Below are 19403 nucleotides of genomic sequence, written 5' to 3'. Positions count from 1 at the left end.
GGAAAGAGGCTGTTCTTGAGGTATTGCAGTCCAGAGTCGTTTAACGCTTTATAGGTCAAAAACAGCACTTTGAATTGGGCCCACAAACTAACCAGTAGCCAGTCGAATCACACCAGGATCAGTGTAATATGCTCAAACTGTCTTGCTCCAGTGAGCAACCTGGCCGCTGAATTCTGCACTAGCTGAAGTTTCCGAACCGTCTTCAGAGGCAGCCCTACATATAATGCATTGCAGTAATCTAACCTTGAGGTTACCAGAGCATAGACAGCAGTAGTTAGGCTATCCCTGTCCAGATAGAGGCATATGTGGGCTACCAGCCAAAGCTGATAAAAGGCACTCCGGGTCACTGAGGTCACCTGAGCCTCGAGAGACATCAAAGGATCCAGGAATACCCCCAAGCTTCAAGCCTGTTCCTTCAGAGGAAGTGTAACCGCATCAAGAGCAGGCAATCTCCCACTCATCTGGTCTAGGGAACTAACAGTGTCTCAGTCTTATCTGGATTGAGTACATATTGGACAATGCATAAGTGGCCACCCTAAATGGAGGAAGGGGGGATTAAACCGCCCCCCCCCGGGAGTATTAGCTTTCCTGAAACAAAACTAAATCTGCCCTCCCTAGTCATTAGACACTTTGGTCCCAAGTGTCATAATAATAATAATAATTTATTATTTATACCCCACCCATCTGGCTGAGTTTCCCCAGCCACTCTGGGCGGCTCCCAATCAAGTGTTAAAAACAGTACAGCGTTACATATTAGAAACTTCCCTGAACAACAATAATAATTATTGTTAATAATTATATAAGAATGCCCTTAGCTGGTATGTGCAAGTCAAAATACATACCAACTAATATTGAATCTACCAATAGAGCAGTTTACTTCAACCCTCATTTAATGGGAAGGCGGAGATTAGTTTTGTCATCAACAAAGATGCTAAATTCACAGCACTCTCCCACCAGCTAATCATGTTAGTCCCATTACTTTCAATTCATATGGGAGCTTTCCCACTAAAGCTATCCTCCAGGCTTGCCTATACCTGTAATCCAACCCTTTAAATCCTCCCAGAATCTGGTAACAGTTAGGTGTGGCAGCCTTTTGTACACATTCAGAGATTCTGCAGTGGATACGCTTCTTCTGTCTCTCTGCTGCTCAGTGGTGGAGCATCTCCCTTTCATGCTCAGTGTCCCAGGTTGAGTCTCCAGCCCGTAGAACAAGGAAAGACTCCCTGGCTGGAATCCTGCTGAGCCGCTGCCAATCAGTGTACCTGGCACAGGTATAGATGGCCCAATGTTCTGATTCAATATAAGGTGGCTTCCTGTGCTCCTGTGAATCAGTAGATCTCCCCCTTTTTTTCTCCATGCAGCAGGATCCATCTTGGTTTGTGTGTGTGGAGCAGTTCTCCAACATATTCACCAGCCACTTTGCCTACGGCAAAAGAATAGCTATGTAAGGTGATTCTGTGTTTGGCATTCTGCACAGTCAAGGCTTGTTCTATGCTTATGGTACGTTGCGTTTTAGAGTGTCAGAATGTCACTGTTGCAGAAAATGAGGCAAGGGGTAGAGTTTATACCTTTTAGTTGGAAGTGGATGGGGTGTGTGTGTGTGTGATATGCAATACAGGGGGGAAATGCTCATGTTAGAGATATTGTTTTACCTTTGAAGTTTAGCTTAGACCACGTATGCACATACCTTTCTAAAGCCAATATTGGTATTCCAGCAGTCCAAATTCAGTTTGGTATATAGTGCAACTTCTTCTGCATGGGGCTTCCTTTTAAAAAGGGATTGGAAACTTCAGTTGCTGCTGCTGGTTTTGACTGCAGCCAGTTTTTCAGATTACAGTGGTACCTCGGGTTACAGACACTTCAGGTTACAGACACTTCAGGTTACAGACTCCACTAACCCAGAAATAATACCTCGGGTTAAGAACTTTGCTTCAGGATGAGAACAGAAATCGCATAGCGGCGGCGCGGTGGCAGCAGCAGGCCCCATTAGCTAAAGTGGTGCTTCAGGTTAAGAACAGTTTCAGGTTAAGAACGGACCTCCAGAATGAATTAAGTTCTTAACCCGAGGTATCACTGTAATGCTGTTCCAGTAGCTCCCTGTCTGTGTCCAAGACCAAATCAAAGTCCTGATTACTTATGCTTTTTGAAGTCTTAAATGGTTTAGGGCCAGGAATTCACCACCTACTGTGATGCTACCTGATCTCTCAGGCCTTTGATGCAGGCTCTTCTCAGGGTTCCACAACCAGCAGAGTCTGATTGGTGAGCATAGAATCATAGAATCATAGAGTTGGAAGAGACCACAAGGGCCATCGAGTCCAACCCCCTGCCAAGCAGGAAACACCATCAGAGCACTCCTGACATATGGTTGTCAAGCCTCTGCTTAAAGACCTCCAAAGAAGGAGACTCCACCACACTCCTTGGCAGCAAATTCCACTGTCGAACAGCTCTTACTGTCAGGAAGTTCTTCCTAATGTTTAGGTGGAATCTTCTTTCTTGTAGTTTGGATCCATTGCTCCGTGTCCGCTTCTCTGGAGCAGCAGAAAACAACCTTTCTCCCTCCTCTATGTGACATCCTTTTATATATTTGAACATGGCTATCATATCACCCCTTAACCTCCTCTTCTCCAGGCTAAACATGCCCAGTTCCCTTAGCCGTTCCTCATAAGGCATCGTTTCCAGGCCTTTGACCATTTTGGTTGCCATCCTCTGGACACGTTCTAGTTTGTCAGTGTCCTTCTTGAACTGTGGTGCCCAGAACTGGACACAGTACTCCAGGTGAGGTCTGACCAGAGCAGAATACAGTGGCACTATTACTTCCCTTGATCTAGATGCTATACTCCTATTGATGCAGCCCAGAATTGCATTGGCTTTTTTAGCTGCCGCGTCACACTGTTGGCTCATTTCAAGTTTGTGGTCAACCAAGACTCCTAGATCCCATAATGCATATGGCATTATAGGTATTTTTGACCACAACTCCTTTCAGCCCCAGCAAGTACAGCCATATAATGTTCAAGCTGATGGGAGCTGTAGTCCAAAACATTTGGAGAGTACCAGGTTTGGCTTTCCTGCCAAGACTGTGGAGCTCTCTAGCATGGGGAATGAATTTTCTGACTTCCCTAATGGTGTTTAGATTTCCAATGAAAACTGGTGTTCTGTATATCTTTGGCATTAATGATGATTGAATTTCTCCCTCCTTTTTAATGCTGGTTCTGTTCTTATTGTTATATCTACACTTGTATTTCTTACCGAATTCAGATGATTATTATTTTAATTTTTGCTTTTTAAACAACATACTAGCTGCCTTAGAGGTCCCTAAGTGATGGGATAGTAAGGTGGAATTATAAAGATGTAAATATATGAAATATGTAAGTACTTTCAGATGTTGCTTGATGTATGGATGTTGGGGGTCAGGGTCACCATGTGTGATTTGGGATGGAAGGGTGCATCAATTTTGGTTCTCTCACCTTGGAAAAATGATAATCTAAAATTCAGTTTTCCACATTTTGCAGCAATTTGCAAACTTTCTTTAAAAAAAATGCTCATGAAAATTCACTAGCATTTTAGTGCTAATTTCTTCCATTAAACACAGCTATATATGCTGTTTTTACTAACGTACATATTTTTTGCAAGCAATTTCCTCTAATATAGTGCATTCTTGTCAGTTATCTTCACCAGATATTCATTTTCACGCAAACTTCCCCCTAATATATGCATTTTTGCAAACATTTATTGGTTGGCAAACTGTATGGTAAAATTCAGGTGAGTGCAAATTTCAAAGGATAGCTGTGTTTGGGTTTGAATATTGTTTCGAAATGTGCTAATTTGATAGATTCTGTTTTAAAGGACACCTGAACGGAATTTCTACTCTATCCCTATACAATTCTAACTTTCCTTCTCTTCTGTTCCTAGAATATATTACAGCTGGAGGTCTGTAGTGCCAATCTAACCGACAAAGATGATGTACTTTTTGTTATCTTTTTCGATTTGGAAAAAGTCCGGCCTGGCATAACAGCTCTTGAGCTATTTTCCTTAAAACCAGAGGTAAGGACAAAAAGTTAATGTATTGTCTACACATTTACGAAACTAACTAACTAACTAACTAACTAACTAACTAACTAACTAACTAACATGCAGAGAGCTGAAAAACCATGGAATAGCTAGCAAGCAGCGCAGACAGGTGAGGATGTCTTGGGTGTCCCATGGCCCACTTCTAGGTCTTGGCTGACTGCTTGAGAATCACTTCCTTAGAGAATTACTTAACTGGGTTTTGTCCAAGTAAAAACAGAAGTGAATTTGGAGGTTCTTTCTCAGGCAGTTGCAGAAATGTTGAGGGAACCCAAACAACTTTAGGTAACACTAGCAGTAATAAATAATATGATGTGGATGTTCTTTCCCCTTGCTTCAGAACAGCTGTGCAGAGCTACTAATTTCACTAGGGAGTGACACCTCATCCCTTTCATCTGCCCTATTTCCCCAGTCTAAATTCTTCCCCCACCTCCAATGCCTGGATTCCAGGTGTGCTTGGTTAGATTTTGCCAGATTGAAGGGTTTCAGAGTGCAGTGACAAGTGTCAATTATGTCCTTAATGACTGAGATTACTGCACTGAGTAGATAAATGAGCATTAGTAATTGTTTTTTGTGTTATCAGAAAGAAGATTGTCCTCATGCTTATGAATCTCTGGAAGTGGAATTCAAGTTGGCAGAAACGTAAGTGGTTTGTTAGATGCAAGAAAAGGATTCTAAAAATAGTATATTTTTGGAAATTCCTACTTTTCTTTTGTTATCTAGTGTGTTTCTGCTAATCTCATGGTTTTAATATGTCTCCACCACTATTCCTTCTTTCTGTTTTGTCTACATTTGAATCTTAATATTCTGGTTTTGTTTATGCTGCCATATTTGGGTAGTAGTTCTATATTATATTGAGAATAATGAACTACCTTTCTTTCTTTATCATTCATGACAATACATCAAATATAGGAAAGGTACATCCTTGCATTTTTGTGTAATTGGTCACATATAGTGTCAAGATACCACCTCTGATGAACCAATATTCTCCTTTGCTATAGCAGCATCTTTAACCAATATGGCCTTTTCAGTACTCCACCTGATTTGTGGAATGCCTCTCCCCATTGCTCTTTTTATGTATTGCATTAAATCAACTACTTTGAATTTGCCCCATAAAAAAATAGAATGCAAGTTACTAAATAAATAGCAGTTCTCCCCAACTTCTCCATATTATAGTACAAGAGCACTTTGTGATTTGCCTGACTATTTCATTTCTGGTTTGTAGGATAGGATTCCAGCAGCTATGTGGTCAGACTTCCATGTACAGTGGTACCTCAGTTTTCGAATGTCTCCGTTGACGAACATTTCGGTTTTTGAATGCCATAAACTCAGAAGTAAATGCTTTGGTTTACAAACACGCCTTGGAAGTTGAACATGCCACACAGCTTCTGCTGAGTGCAAGATCCTGAGGCCTAGCTGTTGGCTATTGAGTTTTTGGTTTTCAGATTATGTTCGAAAACGGAGGTACCGCTGTATTAAGTACCTTGAAAACTATTGCTCTTTGTCAGTCATTTCCAAAATGTTACTTTATTAAATATCAACGACTTTACCAGGCTCAGATTTAATCACCCTTTCCCCTCCTCTCTACCATCCAGTTCAGGACCTCTCGAGCAACTGATTTCCAATGGTGTTTTAGTGGTAAGATTTCTTTGTATTGAAAGTTATCTTGATTCATAATTATTTATTCCATCTTGTTGGAGATGCTAACTCTTTAGGAAAGATGACACTCTTTGTAATATCTAATTCCTTCAGGATTATGCAAGCAATTGAGAGTACATCTTTCCATAACAGTAAGCTGATCTCTGATTTTAAAATATTTATATGGCTTTTATTGTGTGGTTTCATGTACAACTGTTGTAAACTGCTCTGATACTTTTTATAAGTATTTTTAGCAGTATATAAATATTTTTATTAAAGAGATGGGTGGATGAATAAATGAAGTCATATTCAGGGTAGACACACTGAAGGCTCCTCCAGGTGACCTTTTTACTGAGCATTCATTGCGATTTCCTTGCACAAGGCTTACATAAAGATTAGACTATGCCTGGTCATTATTGAGCTCTTGTTTTGATTTGCTTATGTGGAGATTAAATGATAAAGAGCATTTGTCCTTATTTGCTGCATAGTGTTCATATGTCAAGAGGGATGCGGGTGGCACTGCGGGTTAAACCATAGAGCCTAGGACTTGCCGATCAGAAGGTCGGTGGTTCGAATCCCCGTGACGGGGTGAGCTCCTGTTGCTCGGTCCCTGCTCCTGCCAACCTAGCAGTTCGAAAGCATGTCAAAGTGCAAGTAGATAAATAGGTACCGCTCCGGTGGGAAGGTAAACGGCGTTTCCATGCACTGCTCTGGTTCGCCAGAAACAGCTTAGTCATGTTGGCCACATGACCCGGAAGCTGTACATCAGCTCCCTCGGCCAATAAAGTGACATGAGTGCCGCAACCCCAGAGTCGGCCACGACTGGACCTAATGGTCAGGGGTCCCTTACGTTCATATGTCTCCCTGTTAATCATTTTCCCCCTGTCACTTTCCTAACCACAAAAAGCATTTTCTTTTTAAATAAAAAAGTGGATTTGTCATGCTAGGGTAATAGAGTGCTTCAGCATACATTTCCAGCGTGTGTTGGAACCCCTCCTGGAAAATACTGAAAGTCTAGGGGGGACAAGCAGTGGACATAAATTACTTGTCCATTGATTTCAGTGGATCTTTTCTGAATATGACAAACACTGAATATCACCTTTTGGGATTCTATGAAGTGCTAGCAAATAGAGAGAGAGAGAAATTAGAGAATGGCAAGAATGGTGCAATTAAATAACTTAAACAAATTGCTTGGATGAAATAAACAGATGGCTTTGATTATAGAAATACTTTGTATTTTCCTCCAAGCATTCAGGCATCAACATTATTACTCTGTGCCCTTGTTTTCATAGGCTCGTGAACTTTCGATCTTGGAAGTAAAGGTGAAGAAAGAAGAGAATGAGAAGCTTTTGAAAGGTTGGCCTCTCTCTCTTAGGCACGTAGCCAGCTAGTGTTTTACCACTAATATATGTTATTAAATATATATTGTTTACTAGGGCTGCAACATGTAATTGACTGTATTATTTTTTTACTGATGTTGAGATTGTAATTTTAAGTGATGTAAGCTGTAAGTTTATTTAGAAGATAAATACGGCAGAAGGCAGATGCTATCTTAGAAGAGTAGTAGCTATAAATATTCAACTACTTTAAAGTATTTCTAAGTACTTATATTAAAAAATAATAAGCCTGCTGCCTAACTGGCGACTGTCTAATGACTGTTGCCTTTTAGTCAGTTAAATAGCTTCTTAATCCATTAATCACACTGGAGGGAATTCCTCTTCTAAGACTGCAGCTGTGACTCATTAAATTTGCCATATGTATGCTTTTCTCTTCAAAATTATTGTTTTAGTTTTATGCAAACTCATGTAATTGATGAAATCTAAATTTATGAATTGGCTGAGATCTCTTTAACTAAGTTTAGGGTACCAACTTGCTTCTCTCGAAGTTGAGGGCTCCAGCTCCCATCAGCCATCATGGGCAGAGGTCAGGGATGATCACTGTAGTCCAGCAATCCCTGAATTAACTGACAGGCCTACTTTTTTTATCTACTTTACATAATTTTCACGAGAGAAATAGCAAAAAAACACACAAAAACCACCCCTAACTAGGTCAAGTTTAGAGATGCAATGAATTGTCTCCTCAATATCCTCCTCTATCTGCAAATTTTGATGTTGAATGCTTGCCTCATATTTTCTGAAGGTTCAGATATCTGCATAAAAGGTGGAGCTAAAATATGGGTTTCTAAACTCATGTTTCTTGAGGGGGAGGATTTGTAAGAGAGAACTGACAAGAGGTGGATGCTTAGTAAGCAATTATTTCCAGAGGGGTAGCCATATTAGTATCTTACAAAAGAAAAAAGAGAGAGAAAAGAAACAAAGAGTATTATGATACCCTAAAAACCAACAAATGCATTATGGCATCATAAATTGTATATAATACAATAGGATGATAAATGTATCAAGATTTTCACTTCTCCAAATTTTGCAGTGTGGTTCTCTACCCATTTAATATGTAAAGAAATGTATATGCGGGGGTGTAGTGTGAATAAAAATGCACATATTCCTGGGAATAACATACAAAATGCATTTTATTAGGGGAAATTGCTCTTCAGAAATGTGTATATTAGGCAAAATTGCACAAAAACACATATATATTAGGAGAAATTTGCACTACTGCATAGCTGATTTGAAATGCTAACAAAGTGCTAAAGTTGTGAGGTAAAAGTGAGATTTTAAATTTAATATTCAGATCATGAGTGGTGACTGTTACATTTTTGGTGGATTTTGAATATTTGCTTGAATTTTAACCCAGGCCAATTTAATTTTCTTAATAGGCAAAGTATGAAGTTTAGCAGACCAAAATAAAATAAAATAAAATAAAGATAACCCGTTATTTGTGGATGTTACTCATATTGAGTATGTATAGTTTATGTATAATGTATCTGGAATATAGCAAGGCTTTTGACGTAGCCTCTCTAAGCTTAGATGAAAGTTTCATACAAATATGCAGTTAGCTGCTCTCACACATGCAAAGGAACAGTAAAATATACATAGAGAGAGAGAGAAAGCGCGCGCTGCAGATCAGGATTGTATAGAACTATGCTAAATAGAGTTTAACTGGTTAATTAAAAACTGTCTGTGAACAAAAATGTGTAACTTATGATTAAAGTATTAATTTTTTTAGCCAAGAAAAATGTTGTGCTTACCATGCGAGAGTCTTATGAAGGGACACAGAAGACGTCCGAAGATGTAGATTCCTTCTGCTTTCATTGCATAAAGAGCTGGGGGCCAGTGCTGAAAGCCAACATTCAGGTAAAAGCCACTGTCTTTTACCCTGTACCCACAGGTAGTATTAGAAAAGTAAAAGGCGTACTCAGCAATTATAGGAGCATATGCCTGAGGCTAAAGAATCCTGAAATGTTGTACAGTGGTACCTCCGGTTATGAACTTAATCCATTCCAGAGGTCTGTTTGTAACCGGAAACCGCTCGTAACATGAGGCACGCTTTCGCTAATGGCACCCCACCCCTCGCTGCTGCCATGTCACCTGTATGCGACTTCCGCTCGCATCCCAGGGCAAAGTTCGCAACAAGGGGCATCTACTTCCGGGTTAGCGGAGCTCATAACCCGAAGGATTTGTAAGGAGGGTGGTATGTAACGAGGTTCTACTGTACTGAAAATAAATATTTCTGCCAGCACAAGAATTTCTACTCATGCAATGGAACATTTCCTCCCCGCCATGTGCCCCCTAAATCTGTTTTGGGCGTTCCCCCAACCCTCTGGAGCAGATTTTAGGTGTGTGTGTCATGCATGGGGGATAGGAGATGGGGGGAAGTTCCATTGCCCTAGCAATTATTCTTGTACTGGTGGTACAGTTGGATACTATCCATAGTTCCTGAAAATCCAAAATGTATTGATGTTGAGATCTCCAGTTATTCTACTTGTTGCATGTCTAACTAGCAAACCTGTCCTAATTAGCACAGTAGCCAAAGAATGATAAAGTGGTCTGCCTTGATCTAGTAATTCAACCCATTATGAAAGTCAAATAGGATAGTTAAATCAAATAAATACATTTGTAATAGTTGTGTGCTATATTGAAAAGCACTTCATCATGATCCAGCAGTGGTCTTATTTTTGACTTTGTCAAAACCATTGTTGAGGATATTTTAGTGAACAATAAGAGGACAGTATGAAGAGAAATCCGGGACAATGCCTCTGGTTCAAAGAGATGGCTGCTCAGCTCTCTTTAGGCTGGATGCTAACCCTAAGGTGGTCCCTGCATTAACACATAGCTTCCCTTCACTCATTCTAAGGCCCATTTTATGGCTGAGAGGCAGGTTAAACATAACGTGACATGAAATCAGTGACTGCTTCTTAACTGAGACCTTCATTTTTCAATGTAGTTTCTATGCCTTGTACCTTTGGGTAAAAACTATACAGTGTTTTCCTTTCTTCCCCAGAGTATTTCATGTGAGGAGAAGAACGATTCAGGCCACGCTTTAATTCTGCCTTTGAAATTGCTTCCAGTGGGACAACAAGTCAAAGTAACTCTACCTGTGCTAGAGGCAAGTGTTGCTTCTGTTTTATAAGAGCTCTTCGAAACAACCTTTCTATTCCTTTTTCAATGTGTTTCCACATCACTTTCCAAACTGTAAGAAGACATCTTCATTTTTTAAAAAAGGGTGATATGTTGCAGTAGGGTGACACTCTCATTTAGACAAGGGCAGGGCAAATGTCAGAGTGGTTGTATCTACTTTTGCTCATTTAGAATTAAACAATAAGCTGCCTTTGAGAACATGCTGAGCCTAGGAGTTTGTTTTCAGTACCAGAAGTGGGTGGAACCAGGGGTGGCTTAGCTGAACGCTTTCCATCCCTGTTTTCTGGCAGGTGGCAGCATGTCTATCTCCCTCTAGATTAGGTGTCAGTAACCTTTTTCAGCCATGGGCCGGTCCACCGTCCCTCAGACCATGTGGTGGGCCGGACTATATTTTGGAAAAAAATATGAATGAATTCCTATGCCCCACAAATAACCCAGAGATGCATTTTAAATAAAAGCACACATTCTACTCATGTAAAAACACGCTGATTCCCAGACCGTCCGTGGGCCGGATTTAGAAGGCGATTGGGCCACATCTGGCCTCCAGGCCTTAGGTTGCCTACCCCTGCTCTAGATAGAGAGTAGCATAATGGAAGCTTTATTCTGGCTTCTAGACATGACTGATGAGAAGAATTACTCCTAGTAGGAAGAAGGGACTAAGGAGACTCAACTTCCTGGATGGTAGGCAGAGCAGTGTATTTTGGCCTGCTCTTTTCTATGCATCAGTCTGATGACAGTATTGAGACAGAAGAGTTAAGTTACAAAAATGAAGTAAGAAACAAAAAAGATTCCACATTCCAGTGTTTTGACTCTTTGAAGCATGTGAGTTTATTGGCTTCACATTCCTGCCAAAACAATCTCAAGAAAGACCAGCAATGCAGAAAATCATTTTCTGTGGTTGGTATTGGACTTCAAGAATAGGAAAAAAGGGCTGCTTCATAAGTTTGCATTCCCCGCCCCACCCCCAAGGAAGTTGCTGCCATGTAGTTTCAAGAAAACACAGAATCCAGAGCAAAGAAGAATCTGTCCATTTCAGTTTCTCATTTTTCCAATCTTAAATTCAGTTCTCCACATTCCTGTAGCATGAAAATTGATCAGCTACGTAGTGCAATTTTCTCTTTTAAGAAACACAATTTTGTATGTCATTTTGACCTATGCACACTTTTTTGCAAGCATATCTCTTTACTGATATTTGTATGCTACATTTGCAAATGTGTGCATACTTTCCCCTGAAACATGCATTATTTTGTATTGGTTCTTGTATTGGTCTGGGAAGTGTAAACTAGGTAGTTTCTCATTAAAATGCGAACAAACTTTGATTTCTCTCCCATCTTTAATTGTTTTTATAATTGCTTTCATAAACAGACATAGGGCAATTGCAGCTCCTTAGCACAGATAGCTGCAGTGATTCATTTGTGATTCATTTTTTATTTAATTTTGCAATTACAGGATCAGATTTAAGGTGCTGCTTTTGACCTTTAAAGCCCTTCACGGCCTAGGACCCTCGTACCTACGGGACCGTCTCTCCCGGTATGCCCCACGGAGAGCCTCAAGGTCCATAAATAGCAACACCCTAGTGGTCCCGGGCCCTAAGGAAGTTAGATTGGCTTCAACCAGAGCCAGGGCCTTTTCAACTCTGGCTCCGGCCTGGTGGAACGCTCTGCCTCATGAGACCAGGGCCCTGCAGGATCTGATTTCTTTCCGCAGGGCCTGTAAGACAGAGTTGTTCCGCCTGGCCTTTGGCTTGGAGCCAATTTGATTCCCTCCCTCTCTTTCTTTTTTCTTTTCCTTCTCCTCCTGCGATGAGGCTACATTTTAATATTTTAATGTTTCAATATTTTAATGTTGTATTTTTAATGTTGTTTTTAAGTTGTAATCATTTAACTTGTTTTTATTATTGCTTGTAAGCCGCTCTGAGCCTGGCCTTGGCTGGGGAGGGCGGGGTATAAATAAAAATTATTATTATTATTATCATCTGTTATCATGCATGATCAGGGCTTTTCCATTTTATTTGTCAGGTTGTGTTCTTTTCATACATATATTGTTTCATTTCAGGGTGGAGCTTTGGAGTTGTACCTCAAGGTAATTGACTGGTAAGATACTTGCTTTTTCTCCAAAGTGCTCTGTCCTGGCTACCTTGAGGACATGAGGAAGGGATGGGAGGCAGTTTGCTTCTTTAATAAGCAGGCACCTCTACAATTATAGAACTGCTGTGGTTCAGCTAATGTCATGTCATGCCATGTCATGTGAACTTGCTTGGGTTGATGTGGCATTTCTTAATTGCACTGCATCATTTGAGTGTGATGTGCATTTGCATCTTCCCGGTTGCTCCTTGTATTAAAGCCGATTCCTTGCATTTGCATGCTGAATATCTCCCCCATCTTGCCACAAAACGATATTTGCTCAGGAGCACCAATATTTCTGATATTTATTTTGAAAACTCAACAGAAGTAAAGCTCTTAAAAGAAATAAAAAGCACTACTTCTTCGTTGTTGCCATTTTTAAAATGGAGTATGTCCCACGGGAGTCCTTGTAGGGAATCTTCCCTCTGCCCCCCTCCCCTCTGCTAATGCTGCCGCTGCTTCCTTGAGGGTGGCTGGTCTGCTTCCCAAGAAGTCCTCCTCTGTGTAATGATGTATGTGGTTGTATTTTAGTTTAGATTATGGTGGTGTTTGGGTGAAATTGCGCAAGAAGATAAAAATAAATAAAGCCCCACTTTTGTACCTCACAGTTAATTGCTTTATTATAAAGTTCATAAGACTTGCTTCTACCCACACTATATGTAGCTTTCTTAGCTGAAGCAGGGAGAAGTGCAGACCTGTGTCTGTACAAGTACACAATGGTTGTCAATACATCTGGTTTAGTACAGACATAAAGATTGAAAACCTTACAATGAGTGCACATGGGGCTGAGTGAGTGAGTGGGATCACATCTGCTGGCCTCATTTCTGTGTAACTTATAGAGCACAGCTGGATTTCATTTTTTATATTTTTTAAAATGGGGCATCAACCATTATATACTCCCTTCTTCCCGGACAGCAGCCCTACAAAGCACCTAATAGAACTTCATTTGAATGTCTGTGAATTCCTCTCATATCTTCCCTTCAGTGACTAAGCACAGACTTCATCCACGATTCAGCCAACCTTCTCCTCCTCCTCCCTCCTCCCTTCTCCCTCCTCTTGCCCACTGCCATTTTGTTTACCACAAAGCCTAATGAAGAGTTCTGGAGGACCTGAAAGCTTGCACAGTATTTTGTAACAAACATGATTTGTTGACCCACTAAAATTATTCCCATAATTTGGACTTTGGAATTGTATTTAAAATTGTGTATATCTATGTAATATTCTGCCCAATTTATCTTTTCATCTTTTTTTAAACGAATTAAACACTTCAGGCCTACAAATAATATGTGAAAAGTAGGTAGAGTTCCCATTTAAAGGTTATATTTATACCTGATGTGTGAAAAGAGGAGGCCACCAAGGCAACACAGCAATTCCATATAAATAATAACATGCCTTGAATGGGAATCTTGTTTTTCTGGTTCAGAATTTGACCGATGAGTCTTAGTTGTTGTTAGAAGCTTGTGTAATTGCAGCTACTGTAAAAATGACCTGTCATCTGCTCCACAGTGACATGGCTCTGTAACTCTGTTCCAGTCCACAGAATCTTGATGTGCGTTTGGGATATGAGCTTTGTGCTGATGAGCAGGACTTCCTTCGCAAAAGGAAGAAGATCGTTGCTGATGCCTTGAATAAGCTTGTTAATATGAGACGAGGACTGTTTGAGGACGAGGTGCGTCTTAGCATCCCATGATCTGTTTGGAAGATATCTGTTGACTCACATGTTTCGGATTGTTGTTTGCATGGATTTGTATTTGACATAGGACTACCTGTGAAGTATGAAGGTTCATGTACTGTAAGGGAGGTCCTGAAAACTACAATTCTGATGTCACGCAAACTTCTTGTCTTGTGTGAATTCCCATTAACTGACTACTTCGCAACTTAAATAAATCCATAAATTCAGTGGGGGCCCTGTTCCATAACCTCTGCACTCGTATAGGATAGCACAGTTTTGCACATGCAAAGTGAGAGCCAAAATGAGAGATTTGAGACTGAATCCCACCTTAGCTGTGACCAGCCTTGTTCTTGGCCAATGTTCCACATTCCATGCTCTATAAAGTCAGGATTTGCCTCACAGGACAAATGAGATTAAGAGAGCAGGACATTCTATAACTTATTCTAGGGATCAAACAAAATAACCTTTAATTCACATATCACTACCTTACTGTATTTCATTGTTTTCCAAGCAGTATTTTGTTCTGTATGGATCTTGGAAAGCCAAGATTTTGAAATTCTAATCTAATTATCGGTCACATTAAGCAGAGTCTTATAATGCAATCTTTCGGGTTTCTGAGGCCATCACTTATATTTTTGGTGATGCCATTGCTTATATATTTTTAACAGGTCCCCGTGATAGCTGTTATGGCAACAGGAGGTGGAGTTAGAGCCATGTCAGGATTCTATGGTCATCTCCTAGCACTCCAGAAACTCAACCTTTTGGATTGCATTTCATATATCACCACTGCTTCTGGGTCAACATGGTAAGGAGTTAGAAAAGTGTGTCACATTTAATTAGAATCCCAGCTATACTGGGCACAATCCATTTAACATTCTACAAGCTGAAGGTCAGTGGAACAAATATACACCTCAGTGGGATTTTCCATGACTAGTGTATTTTGGTTCACACTCCAATAAAATTTTGCGATGTGGGCCAATAGATACAAAATTAAGGAACCTGAGTTTCAATTCTGCTTCAGCCATAGTGGCACCCACAGCTGAGGGAGAGCCGGTGGGCGAACAGTTTCGGCAGCGGGAAGCCTGCATGTGCCAAAGCCACAGCGTCTCTCACAGACGTTGAGTTCCACACAGCATTTTGTCACCCCCCTCGGAGGTGACACCCGGGGTGGACCACACCCACCGCACCCACCTTGCAACGCCTCTGGGGTAAGGTGAGGTGCCCCTTTGCTGGACTTCATCCGCCTCTGCCACTATGGAAGTCCCCATGGCTTCCACCCCAGGGTGGTAGGAAGTTCCTGTTAGTGCCAGTGCCCTGAAATGAAGACATTTTGAGGCCGCAGAAAAATCCCTGCCAGGAGGGAAAAAGCTGGGGTATACCGTATTTGGTCTGAATGTAAGCAGCACCTGAATATAAGCCGCACCTTTAAAATTGGAGCGGGGGGAAGAAAAAAAGAAAAAATTCCCAAATATAAGCCACTCCACTCCTTGCTGCTCCTGGCTGCATACTGGGGCGGGGGGGGGGGGGCGGGGAGCTGTGCTCCGTTGCCAGCACCCTTTCCCCTCTCTCCCTTCCCGGCCTTGGGGGGAGAGGATGCGCGGGGCAGGTGGCGCTTTGCCACGCTCCTGGCGCTGTTTGCTCCTGGCTGCATACCGTAAGGTCGTGAATATAAGCTACACTTTAACTTTTCACAGTCGGAATTTGGGGGCAAAGTGAGGCCAATACGGTAAATAATATCATCATCATCATCATCCTTGTTCTGTAAGTGCTGTTTTTTCTCTTCCCTATCTTAGGACTATGACAGACTTGTACAGAAATACTGATTGGTCACATGAAAATTTGGAAGAAGCTATCAAAGTAGCTAAAAGCAGCATGTTGAAGAGCAAAATAGATATTATTTCCATCGATCGATTGAAGTATTATCACAAGGAGCTGGTTGAGAGGGTTAAAAGGGGGCACCTCCGATCTTTTACAGCTCTCTGGGCCCTTGTTCAAGAAGCTTTCTTACATGATAAAGTATGTATATTAAATGTTTTGTTATTCCTAAACTAGGGACTCTGATGGATCTCTGTAGTCACAAGGGCTTACCTGTTGACAAATCCCTGCACATGGAGGCAGTTTTTTCCCAGTCAAAGAAAACCATGAAAGGCTCTCACACAATTTTGGTTACACTGTTTGCAAGAGTCATCTTTTTCCCTTTGACAATATTTTAGGTTTTGCAAGTGCTATTAACTTTGCACACCACAGAGCACTCCCTGAGTAGTGGTTTGAGCACTTTAATAATTTTTACCCAAGTATAAAATGTTCAGATAAAAAAGAGCATTGAAAGCAGCATTTGAAAGGTAGTGCTTATATTTATGCTAACTTAATCAGCACGGGATTGAACCACAGATAAACTCAGAAGTAGGCGTCATTAAGTTCAATGGGACTTACTCCCAGTAAATGTGAGGATTGCTGCCTCCCATCATATCTTAAGAACTGTGCACAAGGAAAACCATTCTGAAACTAGTAACATCCCCTTCCCCTAAAACATTTCTACAAGAAAAGAACAGAGTGAAACTGATAGAAAGATTGGCGGACTGGGGGTTGATCGTTTCTCTATTCATCTTAAACATGAAAATCATGTTCTTGGTTGGAGTGGGGAGGGAAATTTTAAGCCAAGCCAATTTCCATGCTACCCTAAACTCATCTGCTAAAGGCTAGCACCAAACAAGGACCATCTAATTGTTGTGAAATGCCCTTGGCTCAATTTTTGTTGAACCTGCAAGAGGCCAAGACTTACATAACGGCAACTAAGCATCTGTACTGTCATGTGCTGTGAAGTAAATGTGGAGAGAAAGTTGTATTCCTTGAGGCATTTGAGCTTTCCCTATCTTATCAGTGAAGAAGTGCTGGTGATGGTGTGTGTGTGTGTGTGTGTGTGTGTGTGTGTGTGTGTAGAAGACCTATAGTTCAGGGGTAGATCACATTATTTCCATGCAGTAACTGCTATACTCAGTCTTTGGCCTATCCAGTGAAAGGTGATAGTTAGGTGATTGGAAAATCCCTGGAGAGCTGCTGCAAGTTCAGATAGAGAATACTTGGACCAATGGTATGACTCCATAGAAGACATATTCCAGATTCATATATGGTAGGAAGGGAATGGGCACCTGCTATTTCTAGATCAGATTTTTCTTTTCCGGGGGGGGGGGGGGAAGCAGTGGGAAGCTCATTTTCCTATTCCAGCATTAACCTTTCACTCAGAAAAAATGGCCAAACAATAGGCAAGGGATCCAGTAGAGGTGTTGCTGTGAGATTTAATAACTATCTAGACCTATTCATACCCCGTCCATCTGGCTGGGTTTCCCCTGCCACTCAGGGCAGCTTACAGCATATATACTTGCAGAGAGTAAAGTCAGTATTAGATTGCAGGGGGTGGGGTGGGGCGGGAATCAATCAATCCCTTTGGGATGCTCATGAGATATTGGCTTCAATGTTTTTTTTTTAAATTTACTTTGATATTAGTTTAATGACAGTAAACTCTCAGAACAGCGCCAGGCTTTGGATCAAGGCCAGAACCCTTTGCCTATCTACACAGCTGTAAATGTCAAAGACAAAGTCAGCACCTTTGATTTCAGAGGTAGGTGTTGTCATGCTAACCTCACTGTTGTTGAATGGAATCCTTGATGCTGCTGCTGAAAGCTTTGAGCATTTAAAGACAGAGAGAAATGTCATTTGGCTTTGCAGTTGAGTTGCTTCTATTTTGTAGGGGAATCCATTTCTTAGAGTAGACCTGCAGAAGGTCAAATTAAACAAGAGTCTCCTTAATTTGTAAGTGGGAGTTTGGATTGCATTTTTCTTTCAGTTTAAAGCTTACAGTCATATCAAACTGGTATTTAGAGTCCTAATGTGAATAATATATACATTAGGGTCAGATTTAAGATGCTGGTTTTGACCTTTAAAGCCCTACAAGGCCTATGACCCTCTTACCTACGGGACAGCCTCTCCTGGTATGCCACGCAGAGGACCTTAAGGTCCATAAATAGCGACACCCTAGAGATCCCGGGCCCTAAGGAAGTTAGATTAGCCTCAACCAGAGCCAGGGCCTTCTCAACACTGGCTCCGGCCTGGTGGAACTCTCTGCCTCATGAGACCAGGGCCCTGCGGGATATGATTTCTTTCCGCAGGGCCTGTAAGACAGAGTTGTTCCATCTGGCCTTTGGCTTAGAACCAGTTTGATTTCCTCCCCCTCTTTCTTTTTCCTTTTTCCTCCTGTGAAGAAGCTGCATCCTAATGTTTTAATGTTGTATTTTAATCTTTTTTAAATTGTATTTTAATCAACTTGTTTTTATTATTGGTTGTTAGCCGCCCTGAGCCCAGTCTTGGCTGGGGAGGGCAGGGTATAAATAAAAATTTATTATTATTATTATTATTATTCTCTTCGTATTGGTTTCTAGGAGATTCATTTTCAATGGCTTTAACCCTGATTTGGAATAATCTGCTTTCTTTCCCTGAAAACCTGAGCCTGTTTCCATGTTAACTGCTTTAAAAATTGTAATGAAAACCAATGGTTCAAAATTTCAAATGGTGATACGTGAAATAAGAAGAAATTACCTTGTATCCCATGTTGACTTTTTTGTAGGTGGTGTTTTCTGTACCCATATTCCAGATGTTGCATAAAATTGTCAGTGTTTTGTCATCCAAAATCTTGCTTGAGTGAGCTTAGGTGATTCCTTTGCACACCTTTTATTGCTCTCTGCTAGTTGGCCTTTTGTTCTTTAAGTACAGAGCAGGGCAAATTATTCTATTTTTATTTTAGACCATCATTTACTACCCTAGTCAGGCTTTACATCAAGATACAAAAATGGGACTCAATGGTTTGCTGTCTGATGATGCTAGTTCTTCCACCAAGAATATCCACTGAGGATGTTTGCTTACTTCTTTTCTGCTTCTTTTTATGTTAGTGACCTAGCTATAAAGTTTAGAGGCATTTAACCTTCTGTACACCATTTTGTTTGCAGAATGGGTGGACTTCTCTCCTTATGAAGTAGGGTTCCAGAAATATGGTGTCAACATTCGTGCAGAAGATTTTGATAGTGAATTCTTCATGGGAAAGCTAGTGAAGAAGATCCCAGAATCCCGGATTTGTTATCTGGAAGGTGATCTGTTTACTCATAAGCTAAACTAGAAAACCTATCAGCCTTTTGACATCCTTGCACGTCTCCTTTTTTCAATGTTATCAGTGCTTCATGACAACCAAATGATGCCAGTGTACAAGCATATCTCTCATATTATTTTTAATAATGTTATACCTCATTGTTGACATATGATGTGGCTTATACAAGATTCTATCTCTGTGTAAAGAACAAACTCAGTTTCCCAAGACAACAC

The 19403-nt window shown here is 40.8% G+C and overlaps 1 protein-coding gene across 2 annotated transcripts in view; it reads left to right on the top strand.

Annotated features, from left to right (window-relative positions):
- The window catches only part of LOC310759434 (cytosolic phospholipase A2 beta-like), a 40261-nt gene that overhangs the window by 12215 nt on the left and 8643 nt on the right, over positions 1-19403 (top strand). For both annotated transcript variants that reach the window (XM_083606685.1, XM_083606684.1), the window contains exons 4-15: positions 3910-4041; positions 4649-4707; positions 5661-5703; positions 6996-7059; positions 8827-8954; positions 10102-10206; positions 12294-12331; positions 13895-14030; positions 14702-14838; positions 15827-16049; positions 17538-17652; positions 19034-19171. In XM_083606685.1, coding sequence (XP_083462811.1) covers positions 3910-4041; positions 4649-4707; positions 5661-5703; positions 6996-7059; positions 8827-8954; positions 10102-10206; positions 12294-12331; positions 13895-14030; positions 14702-14838; positions 15827-16049; positions 17538-17652; positions 19034-19171 — 1318 coding nt within the window. The remainder of the gene's footprint in view (positions 1-3909; positions 4042-4648; positions 4708-5660; positions 5704-6995; positions 7060-8826; positions 8955-10101; positions 10207-12293; positions 12332-13894; positions 14031-14701; positions 14839-15826; positions 16050-17537; positions 17653-19033; positions 19172-19403) is intronic.

The sequence above is a fragment of the Podarcis filfolensis genome (assembly GCF_964270895.1).
Source record: "Podarcis filfolensis genome assembly, chromosome: 1".
In the NCBI taxonomy this organism is placed as follows: domain Eukaryota; kingdom Metazoa; phylum Chordata; class Lepidosauria; order Squamata; family Lacertidae; genus Podarcis; species Podarcis filfolensis.
This window is presented reverse-complemented; position numbering and strand designations above follow the sequence as displayed.